The following is an 18,332-nucleotide window of genomic DNA, read 5'->3' as shown; positions in this document are numbered from 1 at the left end:
CGGGACCCGCACCCAACCACCAGAAAGCCATGTAAAATTCATATGGATGTCTGATTTCCACAGAATCCTACTGTCACACCACCTGTAAGTGCCTGCGGAAACCAAAGCGAGCCACGCCTCGCCGACGCAGACTTGCCACAATTAACGTACGAAGTGGCTGCTGGATGAGGAGACCAGATGCACGCAGGTGCCGCCCGCGGTCCCGCCGCAGCTTGGGAACGCCAGGCGCCGACATCCAGCGGCGCTTTGCGGCCCGCTCCTTGCTGCGCCGCAGCGGGGCGGCCGGCCTCGACAGGGCGCCCAGGGCTGGCGGGAGCGAGGCCTCTCGCTGCAGGGGTGCTCCATCGCGGGGAGCGGGAGCCCGGCACACCACGTCCTCCTCAACGTTTCAGCCCTCCATACCCCTCCAGAGCTTTGCTGGACACAAAGTCCTGTCCTCTGGGTTGGCTGGTGCATTTCTCGCGCACGCTTCTTCCTCGTGTGCGTTAGCTCGTTTATAAAGGGAAGAGGACCAGGTTCAGAGAGCTTCAGAAGAGCCAGGCCGGTGTTCCCTCTGTCTCTGGGGGAGAACAGCAAATGCCGCATCGCATGCTGCCAAGAGGCTGCCAGTCAGGCATTCCTCCCCAGAGCCACGCCGACAAGGAGCGGTGCTAATGTTAACGCTTTATTAACACCTGGGTTTAATAAAAGCTTGGGAAGCGGGGCTGCTGGGGGGTTTTTTGTTTGTTTCGGGTTTTGTTGTGGCTTTAATTAGCAGCAAGCGGTTCTCCGGCGGCTTGGCCGCGAGGCGGGACCCAGCAGCGGGCACCTCCCTTCCCCGGCGCCCTCCCCCCCGCCACCGCCGCTGCCAGGGGCCGCCTCCTCCCTCCCCGCCTTCCCGCCGCTCCCGCCGGGCCCCGTGACGGCCCCGCCCCGCCAGGCGGCCGCGGCGGGGAGCGGAGGAGCCATGGGGTCGGCGGCCGAGCTGCTGCTGCCGCCGCCGCCGCCGCCGCCGCCGCTGAGGGAATGCGAGCGGGAAGCGCGGGCGGCCTCCCGCTACCGGCGGCGACCGGAGGAGCAGGTGGGTGTCGGCGGGTGAGGGGGCCTGGCCGGGCGGGACGCCGCCGCGGGGCTGCCCCGGGGACGGGGCGGGCGGTGCAGCCCCCGGGGCTGCTCCCGCCGTCGGGCGAGGGAAAGCCCCTCAGCGCCTTCAGGCTCCATGGCGGCGGGGCTTACGCAACCCAGCCGGGCTGCCTGGGGCTGCCCCCCCGCCCCCGTGTGCCCGCCCCGGCCCTCGTTTTTCCCTCCGAGACGCTTATTCCCGCGTGGGAAAGGCTGGGAGCGGATGGGCCGGGGTGGTGCCCGCACAGCACCCGGGCGGTGAACATCGGGATGGAAACGGCGGGGGTGGCGAGCGGCCCCGGAGTTCCCCAGTCGTTCAGCTCTCAGTCTGTCTTTTAAAGACTTGGCTTGTTCGCTTTAAGCTCTCCATCTCTTTATTACTTATGAAATTGAACGTATTCTAATCGGAGAAAAAAAACCGACCCATTTTTTGACGTGTCTGCTTTCCTCAGGGGATGTATTTTTGAGGCATGGTGGGTGGGAGTGGGCTTTTCGCGTAGGAAGCGCCCGGAGCCGCGCAGGTTCCCCGTGGTGAATCGGGAAAGGCTTTCCGGGCGCGCTTTGTGTTGCAGGCAGCGTTCCCCGGGCTTAGCCAAGGGCGGCGATCTTACTGCGCCCTCGTGGGTGCTTCAGCTAAAGGCAAAGCGCACTCGACCTTTTTCGTAGTCAATACTTAATGGTCCGGTCCGAACGCCTTGCGCGGTTAAGTGGGAGACGTGCACCAGCACTGATGATTGCACAGGGGCAAACCGAGCTGCTGGAGTACATCCCAGAGTAATTTCCAGACAGTTTTGTTTAATTTGTTAATTATCTCTGTTGAAAATTCTTATAAGATGGTCGTGACTGCACGCAGTCGTAAGAGAGCCCTTTCGCGGCCAGAATAGCTTAATATTTGAAAGTCTCTGGTAGTGCTTGCCTGACTTACAGCTAGAAGCAGGCCACTTCTGAGAGATGCTGGTGCTTGAGAAGTCACTCGGTGACCATTTACGTAAGTCAGTGCATCTTCCTTGTCCCTTTCTCTCAAAAAAATGGGGCAGGGCAGGGCCCGTACCTGAATGTAGGGTAAGGGCAGATGCTCTGAGAGGCGCAGCAGTTCCCCTCTCCGCGTCGGCGAGCCCTTCGGCAGGCTGTTGCAGGAGGGGAGTCAGAAATATTCCCTGCTGCCTTCCTTCCCTGAAAAGAGAGGTGAAAAAGTGACATCAGGTCACCTCGGATGTTACTGCTCTCGAACTGGTTGTAACTTTTGCTAAGGAGGGAGGTCCCTGCAGGTTACCGCTGCTTCTCCCTCGGTGACGAGTGTGTTGGTGTGGTTTCAGGGGATGGTGCAGGCTGAAGAACTGCTTTCCAATGCTGCCTAAACGCATTTTGAAATGAAGTTGGTAAAGGTACCGCTTGGGTGGCCACAGGCACACTTGGCAGAGAAACTCGCTTCCCACTCTTCTCAGGCACAGGTAGTGATCGCGGCCCTTTCTGACACGTTGGGGCGTAACGTTAGGGTAGCAAGGCAGAAATTTTAAATAGGCCGTGAGGAATAAAGAGAAAATCCTACCTGTTTACTGGAAATGTTTCGTTGTCATAGTGTGGAGTATTTTTTCTGCATACTGAGGTGCCAGCAGCTGGACAACCAATAAATTCCATTTGGAAATAAGGAATATCAGTTGCCTTTATTTAATATACATATAGAATGTGAATATTGTATATAATAACAGTAAAAATAATCATAATTTGATAAATAAATAGGAGTCTCTTATTTTTATGTGTAGGGAAGACTGAAGCTAGGTGAGGATTTAGCAGTACATATGCTTGCTGCAAACTTTGACAGAAAGTCCCAGATTCTCTTGTTCAGGAGAAGCACAGACGTGCTGCCGGATTCGGAGGGGCTCCTGGGTCATCAAGCCTAGTCACGTGCTGTCGCTTTTTTGCTTTCATGAATGTGTCCAGCTTTCTCTCAATCCGTTCCCCCTGCCCTTTCTGCCCTCATGGAGGGGCTCTTGCTGAACCCTGCCGTTCCAGCGGGCAGGAATCCTGTTTCCAGCCTGGGTCCCTGCCTGGAGTCCCTGGTGGAGGCCGACTGTTGTTGCTGTGTTTGCTGAGGGTGTTTGCACTGTTAACGTAACTGCTGGTCCTCAGCCTGTGCGTTCCTGTTTCATGTTCTCTTCTGAATACATGTGCTACCTTAGCATTACATGCGATGCAAAAGAAACGGGTCAAGATCTGCTTTGATGATGGTGTAAATTCTTAACTTCTCTCAGCTGGTGTAAAGTAAAGCCTGTGTGAGCAAATCCTTTGGCCTTTTGTGAGAGCTTTTTTTTAGGTGAGGATCTGGGGCTGGTAACCTGGGTGTGATTTGTTTTTTCCCATTTCCTCCAAAATAAACTCAGTTTGTGTAAGATCATACCTAGTAGCATAATGCTAAAATAATACCTTCCCGACAAGCAGGACCTAAATAATAATGTATACACCCTTTAATATTTTTTTTTTAAAAGAGAGCACTCTGTAGGAAATAAATCTATTTATTTAATGCCAAACCCTCTGGCTTTAATTCTCTATTGAAGCTTATTATTATGTCAGCAAGGACATGCTTAATGAAATTACTGACAGGTACATTTTAAAAAGAATAGAAGGATATGTTACTAAATGTTACACATAGCCTTTGGAATTCATTATTGCAATAGACTGTAGAATTACCTACTTCAGTGATTAGATTTAAAAGCTGAACTGGATGATAATGTGCTTAATATCCTTTGTAGGTTTGCATGCAAAGATGAGAATAATTACCCTTACTTTAGCCTTTGAAGCACTGCAGGACCTGGGTAGTTTCTTCCGCCTCCCCTGTATTGCATTGCTGGTGTTCACAAGTGGTATGTGAAGGCACCGAAAGATTGGGCTGCTCCTGAAGCCATCGGAGTAGGTTGCTGCTTCACCCTGCGCATTCGCAACTTTTTCCTAACAGTTGGTAGTTATTAGTCCGATGCACGAGTTGTCCTGTATTTTCAACATCACTAGAGTTAAGGACATCAAATCTCCTTCCCTAACCCACTTTCTAAAATAGGTTAGCCTTTGTCATATTACTACAGTCTAAATCTCATCAACACCTATAAATTAAACCATGAAATAAGAATAGAAGGGTGGAACGCATGCGAGTACGTAGTAATAAAAGGTGAGGCAAAAGCCTGGCATTACAGTAGGGCATGAGGTGGTGTTAGCAGGAGACTCAACACCCGGTCCATCTGTAAGGACTTTGAAGTCAAGCTGTGCTACAGCAGGCGGAGTTCCTGACAGCTCTGGCACTCTGGCTGTCTTCTGGACTGAAGATTGTCTGCCTGGGCTGTAATGGGTTTTAGTCTCTTGTAATCTAAGTTGAAGGCAACGGCAAAATTCCCAGTTGCTTCAGTGCAGCCAGGATCTCCACCTCGCACTGGTTTAGGATACATAGAATCCTAAGCGCTGTCCGACAGCTAAGCTAAATCAACGTTTCTCCTAGGAAGTGTCTGAACGCGGAGTTTACATGGTACATGTATACGCAAGTAGATAAATTAGCTTAGACAATCACCTCTTCATTAACCTGAGTTTGTAACCCTTTGGGATGTTTTGTCATTATTTTGAACAGCGTTTTATCTCTGTCAGTGGAGTATTTTCTCTTCTGATAGATGGGTTCAGTTTTAGAGAAGCTATTACGAAAGGTTTTTGGTGTTTCCCATTGAGAATTTTGTTGAAGAGGTATGGGTGTCTTAGCTAAGTTCAAGTCCTAAACTTTTTGAAGTTTCCACTGTCACTAGTATTCCTCCAGCATGGAAAGAATGAGCAGAAGCAAAACTAGAAGATAATATCAACAGCCTTGTGGTATCCCTCATGTAAATGTGTTGTCGTTCATGGGGCTGTAGGATGGATGTGTGCCGTGTTGCCTGGAACGGTACCATTTCAGTCGTAAGTCAGCAGAGGCCAAGAATGTTTTAAAGTAAACTTGTACGTGTGGAAACTGCGGTGCCTAAGGATAGAAACCTATTTCTAATTTATTCCACACTGAGATAATCTGAAAACTGTAGGTTTCTCCTGCTTGCAGTTGGGATTTGTTTCCGAACCGAAAATAGTAATACCTGACAGGAAGGGCTTAATCCCAAATTTGTTCTGGTTCTACAAATGATTTAACTCTGCTGCAGAGGTTCATAGCTACATAATAATATGTGATAATAACTTTCTAAAAAGCATTAGTGTGTTTTCTGAGGCTTGACAGCATTTGAAGAAAAAACAAAAAAACCCTTTCAGCCATACCTGTAGCACCTACAATAGACAGGATAGCATGCTCTGCCTGAATAATGTGAAGATCCCATTTTCTTAAAGAAAAAAATATTCTGGAGATAGAAGCGAAGGGAAATTTCTTCTCCTTAAATGGCAAAATTAACAGCTGGTGCTTTTCAGCAGGCCAGCGCATTGATGATACCACGCTGAACGTACGGTGGATTGCAAGCGTTTTGCTGGGTCAAGCTAAACAGTTTTAGTGGGGGAACCTTGATAAACAAAATCCTCTCCCTCCATCCCTCCCGTGCCGGGTTCTTCTCTCTGACAGCTTCTCATCTGGTGCCATATTCGTAGGGAGACTTGCTCTTGAAATTACGGGACTCAAACACGGTTTATCGAGGGAAGCCTCTGTTGTTCTTGAAGCCTTCTCTGCTCCGCACACGCTCAAGTTCAGTATCTGCAAAAGCCTTTTCATCTCCTTAACACAAAACTGCTCCTGGTATTTTAGAGTTTGTTCCAGGAACTGTTCATCCTAAACTTGAGTTGCCGTAAAAGCTGACTAAAGGGGATACACTGCAATTGCCTTTCTTATGTTGTTGCTTGTTTCTATAGAAACATCTTGTTTCTATTTCATAAATGGTGTCTAGATTCTTGCTATGAAATGAACATTAACCCAATCTTTGTTTTGCAGTTTTTTATTTAAACTCCCGCTAAGTGTGTCACTTTTATTGGTAGCTCTTGTAAAGTACTTTTGGTATTAAGAATTTTTCTAGTTTAATTGCATTTGCTTTTTTTCCCCAAGAGGAACAAGTTAAACTTAGTTTTTCTCTGTCTTGTTTTTCATCTGGAAGTGAGGTATGCTTTTTTTCTCATTTCCTAATCTATTAACCTTTTCACATTTAAATATCAGATTAAAATTAGCCTAGAGGAATGAACCTGTGTTGTTTTTTTTTTTTCCTCCAGACACTTTAAATTAATTTTGTTGTCTTAATAGTCTGTTGGCTGAGTATCAAGATCTTTTTACTGCTTACATTTACAAGGTCAAATACTACTCGTTAGTTTCCTGCTAGCAAAGGATGCGAAGGGATACCGTTCTCTTCCTGCTCTAGCAGAAGAGGAAGAAAATCAGAAACATTTCCAATAAAATTATTTGCCCTTCTTAGGCAAATTTCACTTTCTCTTGATTAAACATAAGAAATCTTTTCAAGTATGAGAGCGCAGGGTGAAAGCCTGGTCACACGCCAGGTGTTACTAGTAACTAAACTGTCTAGTTTGCATATGTGGAGGAGTAGGAGGCAGAAAACCCGCGCCCGGCCGACTCGTGCGTCGCAGGGTTTTGTGCTCGTGCCCTGCAACGGGGCGAGGCTGTGGTTCGGAGAAAGAGGAGGCCACGGCCTGGGAACTTGCCATTCGCTGCAAATCTCCAAAGCCTGTCCGTGGCAATACGCATGGCTGAGTACCAGCAAGACTGGGTAATTCATTCCTCCGGGACTTACATTGCTGGCTACCTAACTATCAAATATCTGCAGCTGTGTGTTGGCTGGTACGTGTCCCTGTCTGCACCCAACAGAAGCTGGTCTCTTATTTTGGAGGGGAGGGAACTTGTGGTTTCTTCCGTCCTGGTCTCTGTCATCTGCTCGCTTTCTTCTCATATTTTTCTGTAAGATTGAGCTTGAAGTGTTTTCAGTTTTAGTTTGCATCCTCTAAATAAAGAGACGGCTTTGTGAGGCTCTCTCTTCTGAACGTTAACGTTCCACCTTCCAAAAATATAGGAGTATTTTTCAGTAAGTAAGCATGTTCCTAAAGTCACATCTCAGTGGCTTTTTTGACATTTAAGTGTCTATCGGCTTTAGCTATCAGACACACCACCTGTTCCCTGGAGTAAAAATAACCATGACTGGAGTGAAATAGATAGCAGTTAAATACTGCAGAGGAAACTTTTTACTTGAAAAAAAGGAAAATGTGCAGGTGGGTAGGTACGTGTGATGTCCCTGCATTTCTTTATTACACTTTTTTCACGTATCATTTAGATGTCATTAAACACGTGTTTGCTACTAAACTCAAAAGGGGTTTCTTTTCTATCTAACATGGAAATAATTCTCTTAAATATGCCATCTCTTTTTCTTTCTTTTATAACTGTAAATGTGACTGTGATCTGAAGCATGTCACAAACAATTTGGAGACACTGCTGCTTTTCTGTGTTTGTGATGAACCTTGTGGATACCTGTTTCCTACTCCCCTCTCACTTTGCCCAGCAGCATTTTTTTTTTTTTACCGTAAAATCACAAGCCTTTACATGGAGAGCAGTCATTTTACCAATCGGTTGGACTTTTCTCCTCCGTTGCTGGAGGTCACGTTTGCGTAATGCCCTTTTGGGCAGTTGGTGCAAGAAAAGAGAATCTGAGAGACTTGTACTCAGCCCGGTGCTGTCGTTGAGCCCGCGGTGGGAATTTTTCAAGGTGTCTGAGCAGCAGACAACTGTTGGGGTTTCTTCAATTCATTAATCGTGAAAAACAGGAAGAGGGAAGTTATTTGGTTTGTTTTGAAGAATCTTGTACCTTCAGAGTAGTTGAATGGATTTTTTTTGTTGTTGTTGTTTAAATCTTGAATCTTCAGGTGCAGCAGATTCCTTATGTGCATCCACTCCCTCCTCCCACAGAATGAAGGCTGTTGAACTTCATCCAGTTATTTCACTCAAGTCAGTTACTTAGGATTTTTTTTCCACGTACGCAAAAAAAATCCCAACCAAAACAAACCATCTCAAGACCCTTAGGCTAAGTGTGGAAAACTCTGGACCAAGCTGCTGCTTCAGCAGATGAAACGCCTGGAAGGCAAGGCCATAACTACGCCTGTTCTCCTCACAGCTAGTGCCGTGGTGAGGCTACGGGACTGAGAAGTGTTGCGGTCGCTTTAGAGCCATTCAGTTTGTGGTCCTCCCAGACAACGCATCCAGCCCACTGCTGCCTGTCCTGCTGGCCCCGTAGCACCTCACCCATCGCGCTAGCCCTGCGCCGGGGCGGGTGCGATGAAGCAGGGCTGTCTTTCTCCCCGGAGGCTGGCAGGAGGCACCGGCTGCAGCTGCTGGAGCAGCTTGGGTCACTCCTTTCAGATCGCTTTCTTCTTCCAGGCAGAGCTTGTTGGCGACGCTGTGTAAGGACATCATTGATACTATCCTTCAGTGAGCTAGCGTTGCTGATAGCAGAAAAAAGAAGTGCTAAATCTGTGCTTTCATGCTCTCTTTGATTAGCCACAAGAAAATAGCTTCCCAAGCATGTTGGGTAGGCTTTGTATCCCCTTTGTGTCCATTTGTGTTCTGCATCCTCCCAGGGCTTGGCAAAGTTATTTGGTGTGACCTGTAAATGGTCAGGGGCAGGAACTGTGTGCTCCCAGCACCTTGAGGGGAAAAGACCGTGAAAGGGCTACGTTATACTTAGGAGGTACAGACAGGGATCAGCCTTAAATGACTGTGAAAAGTTCAGTGCTAATTTTACCCTTCTCTCCTAGCGAGTAGCATGTGAATCATTGCAAAGATGGTTTCTCTGGTGGGGGGTATGTTCTGATGGGGTCTTGTGTTTCTCTGCATGATCAAAACACCCTTGACGGGAAGGGGGTAAGCATGAAAAGGTTCCCACTGTCACACTGGTGTGGAGTGGCCTCCCATCATGACTTAGCATGTGCTTTCCTGAATTTAGGCAGCAGTGAGTTTGAGGGAAAGTGGTGGAAGCTTGCCATAAGCCAGGGTAGTTAGTGGTCAGAACACACATAATTTTTGTGTCTTATGTTGATGACAAACATAACCGGTAAAGCCACAGCCGGATGCTTGTTGGGTTCAGTAGGCTGAGTTGATTTTACCTTCTCTGTTGTTTTAAAGCTAGTCCAGGAAAACATCCAATTACATGGGAGATTTTTTTTCAGAAGCACTTCAGGGATGTAGGAGCAGCAGCTGTGCTGGAAGTGGACAGAACTTGTGCTTAGTATCTCATCTGCGACCTCCCCAGGAGACTTTCATTCTGAAGAAAGGACCTTTTATGGCATCCTGCATCTGAGAGGGCATGTCGTGGTTCTCCTCAAAGCATCCAAGCCCCCAAGCCGTTGGGCGATAACAGCTGGGTAAATTTGGTTGCAAAGTTTCTGCAGTAAAGTTTTTCAGAGTTTGGATCTTCAAGTTCTGACCTTCTGCCAGTAAACAGACAGCAGACAACAGGTTTGCTGATGAAAACATCCCATTTTGAATAAGGAGGGAAATTTTATAATGCCAAACATCTGAAAAGACAAGAAAAAACTGTGTGCTTGATGGGAACCTTCAGGTACCGCAGTGGGCTTGTGAAGAACATTGTGCATACGTGCTGAGCAATGGGGCAGATCAGATACTTCCCCTTCTGTTTGATATGTTAACTCTATTTTTAACCCTAAATCATTTAAAGTCAAAAGTGGAAACCAAATATGAAACAGAGTATGGAGTACTGTATCCAGCTCTGGGGTCCTCAGCACAGGAAAGACATGGGCCTGTTCGAGCGGGTCCGGAGGAGGCCACAAAAACGATCAGAGGGATGGAGCAGCTCTGCTGTGAGGAAAGGCTGAAAGGGCTGGGGTTGCTCAGCCTGGAGAAGAGAAGGCTGCGGGGAGACCTTATTGCAGCCTTTCAATATTTAAAGGGGGCCTACAAGAAAGATGGGCAGTCTTTTTAGCAAGGCCTGCTGCGACAGGACAAAGGGTAATGGTTTTAAACTAAAAGAAGGTAGATTCACACTAGATATAAGGAATACATTTTTTTTTTTTTTATGATGAGGGTGCTGAAACACCGGAACGGGTTGCCCAGAGAGGTGGTAGATGCCCCATCCCTGGAAACATTCAGGGCCAGGCTGGATGGGGCTCTGAGCAACCTGATAGAGTTGTAGATGTCCCTGCTCATTGCAGGGGGGTTGGACTAGATGACCTTTAAAGGTCCCTTCCAACCCAAACCATTCTGTGATTCTATGAAATACTTTTAAATGGGAAAAAAAATTATTACACTATATGCAAGCATTTAAGGAATATAAAATGAAAAGGAAATTGAGGCAATGAAGTCTTACACAGTGGTTTTACGTTTGTATAAAGGAATCTGCTAGTGCAATTTGCTTTAAGGACATTGATGATCCCAGTATGTCTAAAATAAAATCACTTAGATCTAAAATTAATTTAAATTGCAGTAAGGAGTAATTCATTATAGCAATTTGATAAGAAACATGAGGTTAGGACACAAACGCTCCCCCGGCTCCTCTGAATTTCTTCATCGCTCCTGTCTTTCAAAGAGCAAGGAAAGGCAAACAAATTACTGCAGATGAAGTAGACCACTCTTACGTTCCCTCCTGCATTGTGGCAGATGAAGTCTGGGGGTGCCCCCTGCGTAGCATGTGTTAGCCATGAGGAGAAGAGCTGCTGTAAAGGCCTGGAAAGCACGCTTTCTCTGCGGCTAGCGCAGGTAAAGAAATTCCCTCCGCTCCCTCTTGATACACACAAAAAAAAAACCTCTTAAACTGTGAAACCAAGGCTGGGTTGTGGATTTTTAACACTAGCAACTTTGAAACAGAAACTTCTTTTGCTTTTAAATGAGGAAGCTGTGCTTTGTTGGGGAGGGCTGCTGGGAATGGGTACATTGCTCTTTCAGCGTTTTTCTGTTACGGTAGTGTCTGTCTAGCTTCAGGCTGAGTCCGCAACATTTAGTATGAAAATAGTCCTATGGAAATTAAGATTCAGCTGGGAACCGTGTGCTTGCTAAAGATAGATGATTTCTAAAAACGTTTAGAAAAGTCCTTTTGGGGAAAAAAAAAAAAGTATTTGGTTCTAAGGCTGTGGTTTGAGAGCTACAGGCACATATGTGGGACTGTATGCTGTTTTACTATGGCCCTGAAAATTACTGAGAGAACTTCTAGCTGCTAAAACATATTTAATAAGCTTTAGCATTGCAATTTGAAGTATTGTAACATTACTGGTGTTTGCCCTGATGGTTCTATTTTAGCTATACCTCTGAAGAAACGTATTTGTCCAGCATGTGAAATATTATGCAGTAGTAAAGAAAAATATGCTATCTGTGTGTTACGGCTGATCATCTGTTTTCAGCTTCACTTGTTTTTTTTTGCTGAGTTGCCTGAAGCAAGACATACTCAGCCTGAATTGACTGAAGCAGACTTTGAAATTCTGAGAATTTCCATGATGATTCTGAAAGGTTTTGTAAGCTCTCGAAAATATTTGGAAAAATAACTTGACACTTTTTTTGGTAATTAAACACACGCTTGTCAGTCTCCCTGCCTAGAAGCTTGCTTTGCGTAGTCGCTTTAGGGATGCATGAATCTACCCTTGTTTGAGAAGGAGAGGGTGAGATAGTCTTGCTTTAAAAAAAAACAAACAAACAAAAAAACAAGCAAACATAAATAAAAAAGACCTGGACAGCCTAAGCAAGGTGGAATTTACTCTGTACCCTGCTTAAGAGACTGCGTGCAACTTCTTGCTGTTAGCTTATCAAGCGGCATGGGGCTGCTAGGGAAATCCCGTGTTTTACAGCTGCCTCGTACCAGGAGAGACGTCGGTGTGGACGCGTGTGGTGCATGCGCTTAGCTGGCCCGGTGGGACGGAGCTGGTGGCAACGTGCCTGCGGGTGGCCTCCCCGCAGGGGCTGCCCTCCGCTTGCTCTGTGCGAAGGCTTCCAGCACGTGTCCGAGTACCGCTAATAATCCCGAGGCAAAGGAGCGATTCGCTTGTTTTCCCCCTCCTGGTTGCGCTGGCCACTGGCTCAAAGCCTAAGCTACTTCGCTAGAAAATGTAGTGACTTCTCCTGCACGCGTACATCGTTTCTCTCGGAAGCGGTCGCTGCGCCGCTTGCTGTGAGCTGCGCTCTGATCCTCTCTGCCATCGTCCCGTAGGTGCCTGCTCCCTGTGATCTCTGCATGCGGGAAGCAAATAAATGTATTTTCCCTTCCCAGCGCATCCTTTCTCTTTTCCCTAATCGTTGTGATCAATATACCGCTTAGGCTAACAGTTTGTTTGTCTCCCTGTGCCCTTTGGGAATAGAGGGATGAGAGTTCCTGCAACAACACCGTGTTCCCCGGGCGGCAAGCACCCTGCCCTGCCGAGTCGGGGGGGGGGCTCACAAGAGGCTCTGCCTTTCTTCAAGAGACTGATCTTGAAACACTGGAATTAAAGAGAAGTCAAGATTTATTGGAATTAAAGAAAGCACAGTTAAAGCCAAAATGCTGAAAACTGGGGTTTCCGTATTGAGTGAGGGGGAGAAAACGGCCTGGGCCCGAGAAGCAGGCTGAAAACAGGCAAGGCGGTGGCTGTCAGTCCGTAACCACCGATACTGCAGTTCTCCATGTTCAGGCTCTTCTGCAGAACCGCAGAAAAATTGGATACAATATTCATTACTAGTTAGGTTTCCTGCACCCCTCCCTTTCTGGGATTCAGTACTGAAGCTTAAACCAAAATCTTTATGAATAAGCAAATAAAAAAAATACCCAAGCACGCAGAGCTGAGGGACTCCAGGGGTTTTGTTGGGGTTTTTCCAGTAGCAGCTGTGGTTCTTTACCCAGCCTTCGTTCAGTCAGAAGGTTCTGCATCATGGCCTAAAGGCTGGCCTAGAAAAAAAAAAAAAGTACTAGCTTCCTTTGGCCTTTGCTGGATGTTTTTCTGTGAGAATGGGAATTCACTTTATGACTCACTAGCTAATGGAGAGCCTGGCACTGCTGTGGGGGGGAATTTCTGTTTCTGCACCGAGACCATGCCGTGTAACCGGGGGCGCAGAATAGCTTTCATCCTTGAAGATGGAACTAAAGATACTTTGCATCCAGGAGCAGACTAATTGCACGTAGAGTTTGCAGGCAGTTTGTTGGAACTATTGATCTGTTGACTGACATATTGATGAGTAGCTGCTGCGTGTGTTTTCATTGCTGCCTAATGGAAGGATTAGAAAACTCACGTTTACCATCTTGAAGGTGTGTTCGCCCTGTCATACCCGAACGCAAGGCAGTAAGGTTTTGTGCAAAGGATCTCTGGACTCTGGGGAAGGAGAGATGGGATTTCAAGCTCTAATCTAGTTATAGTTTGCATGTTGAAACAGTCGCACGTTTTCTGCAGTGATACTTAAATATGGCATCTAAAGAGGTGCTTCTGCCTTCCTATGCATTTGCCCCATCTTTTTTCTTTCTGGGAAAAGTGCAGAACTTGTTTCCCCTCCCCTTTGCTTCTTTGTACCACCACTTTGTGTCTGTGCGGTCCTTGGGTCTGTCTCCCTTTGCCTGACTTTCGTGGCTTTCTACGCCGACATCGGGATGGATGTTTGCCTTCTTCCTGGTCGAACCCAGTGCCCCTCTTTCAGTGGCGATAGCAGCCCTTCAGTTCCCTGTGCTTTGGTGCGAAATACTTTATAGTTCGTGCTTGATAGCTTTGTATCGTTCTTGTGGTTCTGAAGATATTCTTGAAATATTTTATAACAAATCTACTTCAGCCAAATCCCCTCCCTGAAATTACAGGCATCTAACTCCATTTTGCTTGCCCTGACATCCACGTTGCACAGACAGGTAAGATGCATGACCTACAGGAGAGCTGTACCCCTCTAGAGTGGCCTCTGGAGGGGAGACAGGCCGTCATATGTTTGTAGTATCACTCGGATGTCCCAAGTTTGGAAAAGTGATTGTCATCCTTAGTGTTGTACCGAAGTCACAAGCTACCTAATATTTTCAATTTCTCGATTTAAGGAGTAGCTTTATTGCATGTATATCTTATTTTGACGCATTCAAATAGAAACAGCTGAGCCTTGTTCAGAATCACAGTAATAAGAACCAATTGTACAACATATTTCCTAATTTTGTCTTCTGTCCACAGGTCCAACAAGAACAAAGAAACCACACTGCAGAGCCTGTAATAGATGACTATAAAAAGATGGGGACTCTCTTCGGCGAACTAAACAAAAGCCTTATCAGAATAGGCTTCACAAGGATGTACTTTGGAGAACGGATAGTAGAACCTGTAATAATTATATTCTTCTGGGTTATGCTCTGGTTTCTTGGCCTACAAGCTCTCGGACTGGTTGCTGTTCTGTGCCTTGTCATTATTTATGTACAACAGTAAAATTTTATAGATGCTGTTTGGATTATGTATTTCAACACTGTCACTACGTCAGTGGATTTATGTGTTGTTTAAGTAAATGGGTGGCATATCAAAAGCTGCAATGCTTCGAATTGCGTTTTGCTGAACTTCCAATGTTTAGGGTGAGGGGGGCTAAAATTATGCATTTTAAGCAAAGTCAGCAGTGCCCTACTACAACTCTGAAGGGCAAAAAAAACAGATGTTTGTTGTATAATGGCATCTAATGTACTTTTTTCTGCACTCTTGGGGCCTTAGTCCAAGGATTGGCTTTTTGTTCCCTCCTCCCACCCAATGTTCTTGCTTTGTATAGTGAAAATTTCCTGTCTGGTTTTAAGCGGACGCTTGATGTGAGTGTCCTGTTCCACTGCTGGGGGGGCTCATGTGCTGTTTGTTCCCGGAATCTGCGTGATTTGCTAGTTTTTTGCTGAAAAGCTAGATCTGCACAAGGGAGGTTTGCTAACAAACCTACAATGATAAACATTCATAAGATGAATACAACTTCCCTACACAAAAGTGTCTTTGGTTAGTATAGTTTATAGCAAGCTTTCCCCCAGGAAACAAGCTATGCCAGCAAAATGCTTTTATACTAATATTAGTGACTTCACACAAGGCTTCAGCTGTTGTTTAGGAGGAATTGCAGTCCTGTATTGGCCAAATGGTCTTAACGTAGCTCTGCCTTGGTTTTGGAAATGTACTCGGCTCCTGCTGCTATTTTTCTTTCTTTGTTTTTATACTTATTCTTTCCCCCAGCCCTCCTTCTGAAGATAAATAATTGGATAATTCATGGACTTTGTAGGTAGTTACAGCTGCAGCGTTGGAGCGTTGCCATTCCAGATGGCGATGCTAGAATACTGTCTGTGTCCTCTGGGTCGTGTGTGAAGTGTCTGAACAACCAGGTGGATATCAGACCAGATCTCTTAACGCTTCCCTAATTTGCTGCGGCGTGGACCCAACGCAAGCTAGCAGCTTTGCGTACGTAAGCAAATCAGACCTGTTTCCTCACGCAAGGCAAGAACGTAGCTGAAATCAGGTGGTCATTTTATTTAGTAGTCTTAACTGATTCATTTCCATGCTAGGCAACAAAAATGCCTATCTACAGGTGCATGTCATGGGCAACACAAATCGGGGAACAGGATCTATACATTCAAGAGTAGGTGCCAAATTCACTCTGGCTCCCCAGGAGCCCCACCAGGAGTGTGTTGAATATTTCCAAGTTGAAAGTGCTCATCTAAAGAAAAACAGTAAACTGAGACAGAATCTTTACTAAATAGGCTACCAATTTAATATTTGCTGTACAGGACTTTTAGTAAGAAACTTAATTGCAAAATTGACTTCATCTATGGTAGAGTGAAATTATACATTTACTTAAAGAAATGTAGTAGAAGATGTGAAATTTACGGAAAACTACTTAACCTTTTGCAGTGACTTTTTTCTTAAACATTTTTATACTAGCAGAGATCAACAATAGATTAGTTGAAAATGCTGTCTTATCCAGAGACTTTTGAAGTTAAGGGGAGCTTCTCTATGGTCCCAGTCCTGCAACTGGATTCTCAAGGCCGATTTTATGCCTACATGGATCGTGTTGGTTGCTGGGCTCTATTTCCAGGACCCGTGGCCCCAGTCCTTACAGACTTTCCTGTTAGTGAAATAATTGTTATTTCGGGCAGTGAACATGAAGGCCGAGCTCCTTGAAAGTCTTTATGTGCCTAAATGCCATCTGTAGACGTGTCTCTGTGCTTTTTCTAATGAATGCGTAGCTACCTTCTGAGGAGCCAGGTCTCCTCTCCAGATCTTCAGATGACCTTGACTGTGGATCCAAGAGGCTCTGCTGAACCAGCGGGATGGCAGGGGAGTGGGACTGAGGCCCAGCTGTGTGTGTTTAGATGGCAACCGGTGTTCATTGGCACCTAGTTAAATAGTTATGCTGATGGCAGGGAAATGTTTGGCAACAGAAGGGGATCCTGGATACAGGGATGTGTTAGTCACAGCTGGAAGTCCCAAAGCAAACAGCAAGTACAGGCTGAACTCAGAGGCAAGAGCTCTGTACTCACAAGTGCCTAGGGGTAAACTTTGGTTTTGTTTCAAGTCCCTTAGAAAGCAGAACATCTTTTACACCTTTGCATATTTGTATAGATATAATGGTGGGTTTATGTGTATTCTTCTCCTGTATAAGGGCTGTACTACAAAAGCATCTTGTCATTAAAAAAAATCTTTTCTTCCCACAATCAAGTTATTCTTCAGAGGATCTCATCCAATTCCTTTCGTCCCATAGGAAGAAGTGTCTCTGTGATATCCTTGTTGCAGTAGTACTCTTGTGTAAAGGCACTGTGCTGTGAGGTGGCATGTAGTAGTCCCTGAAGTGGTGATTTTGCTCTGTACATAAGGAATGGGGAACAGTGAACCAAGGGTGTGACTGAGAAGTGCAGTAAGGAAATTATTTATATGCATGTAACCTTTTATTATGTGCATAACTGTGACCGTTTCACTCGTGAAATCATTTCAGTTGTTCTTTTGATGTTCATGTTTGTATACGTGTACTCTAGGGAAAGGTAGCTTTTGGACTAAGATTGTGTACGGTGAATGTTTTATATGGATTCTCTTAAGGGTAACTTACTACGTCGTGTCCTTCATAGAAGTTTTTAATTTTTAAAAATCTGAAAAAATATCCCTCCTAATGGAGTTAGCTTGACTGAAAAAGAAAAATAATGTATTGCATGGAAAATGCCCCTCACCTGTTTGGTTTCATGCATTCCATTGTATATAAGAATTTGCACCGAATCATCTGTCCTAATTCTGTGCTATTGCTATACTATCTCCCTGTCATTTGCAGGAAAGGAAAGAGGAGTTAAGGAAAAAAGAGGACTGGGATAGAATCCAACATTACCTTTACAGGTCCCTTCCATCCCAAAGCATTCTATGATGATAAAATGTGGAAAATGGAATGCATGAAAATGATGCATATATGTGTCAAAAGCAACCTGATTGTAAATGTGTGCCAAAAGTGAGGGGGGGATGGGTGAACGGTCCTTGCACTGTGTTCTTCCTTCCATCCAAATGTAGTTCCGAGGCAGAGGAAGCACCAAGCGTTCAAAGGATGTCCCTAGCTAAAACGCAGAAGGTTAATTTAAAAAAAAAATAAAGACAATTTCACTTTTGTCTATATAGTAAAAATTGATAATGTTATTTATATTGGTATATATGATTGTTATTCTTGATAGAACTGAAAGCACCTTTATGCATCTGTGTGTAGGACGGTATGAAGGAATTATGTCCTTTAAATCTGTGTTAAACAACAAATGGTGTAATTCCTGTTGGTCAGTGTAACATATTGAAAGTTTTTTACATAACCTCTGTTTTTTTAAAGGATGGACTCTTCAGTACTGTTTCACAGCCACCAAATGCATAAATGTTTGAACTACTGTGTACAGAGAAGAAACCCTACATGTAGGAGGATCTTGGAGAACCCTGTTTGCACTGAAAAATCATCACATCGAAACTGTCCATACAAAAAAGAGAAATCATATTTCTTACAAACTCTGTATTAAATGAATCCTATGGAAAGCACTTTGTTATTCTTTCTAATAAAAAGTATTGTCATCAATGAGAACTGTGAATTCTTTGTGGTGTTTTTTTTCAAGGTTACTTGACTCCTTTCAAAATTTCATGGTAGGTCCGGATGAAATGGGGTAGCGTTCAGATATCCACTGAAATCGGTTAACTTGCAGCTAGTGGACAAATAACTGCAGTACAAGAGATGAATGAACTGCATCGGGTCTCTATGGTTGAGTGTGCAGCAAGTTACGCTGAATTAAAGAAAAAAAAAAAAGTAGTAGAGCTAGATGTTAACAAATACACATTAGGGCGTAAAGTAG

At 45.2% G+C, this 18,332-nt stretch overlaps 1 protein-coding gene across 3 annotated transcripts; it reads left to right on the top strand.

The window, feature by feature from the left end:
- Positions 1-911: 911 nt before the first annotated feature.
- On the top strand, positions 912-18,074 carry FAM241A (family with sequence similarity 241 member A). 3 transcript variants are annotated; one of them, XM_082315737.1, is made up of 3 exons: positions 912-1,060; positions 14,197-14,340; positions 17,825-18,074. In XM_082315737.1, the coding sequence occupies exons 1-3, from the start codon at positions 947-949 to the stop codon at positions 17,864-17,866; spliced, it is 300 nt and encodes a 99-aa protein (XP_082171863.1). In that variant the 5' UTR covers positions 912-946; the 3' UTR covers positions 17,867-18,074. The 3 variants fall into 3 exon arrangements, with proteins under 3 accessions (XP_082171863.1, XP_082171861.1, XP_082171862.1); XM_082315735.1 differs by having other exon boundaries at positions 14,197-18,074; XM_082315736.1 differs by lacking the exon at positions 912-1,060 and adding an exon at positions 10,247-10,801 and having other exon boundaries at positions 14,197-18,074.
- The last annotated feature ends 258 nt before the right edge of the window (positions 18,075-18,332 follow it).

The sequence above is a fragment of the Platalea leucorodia genome (genome assembly GCF_965183815.1).
Source record: "Platalea leucorodia genome assembly, chromosome: 6".
Classification (NCBI taxonomy): Eukaryota; Metazoa; Chordata; class Aves; order Pelecaniformes; family Threskiornithidae; genus Platalea; species Platalea leucorodia.
This window is presented reverse-complemented; position numbering and strand designations above follow the sequence as displayed.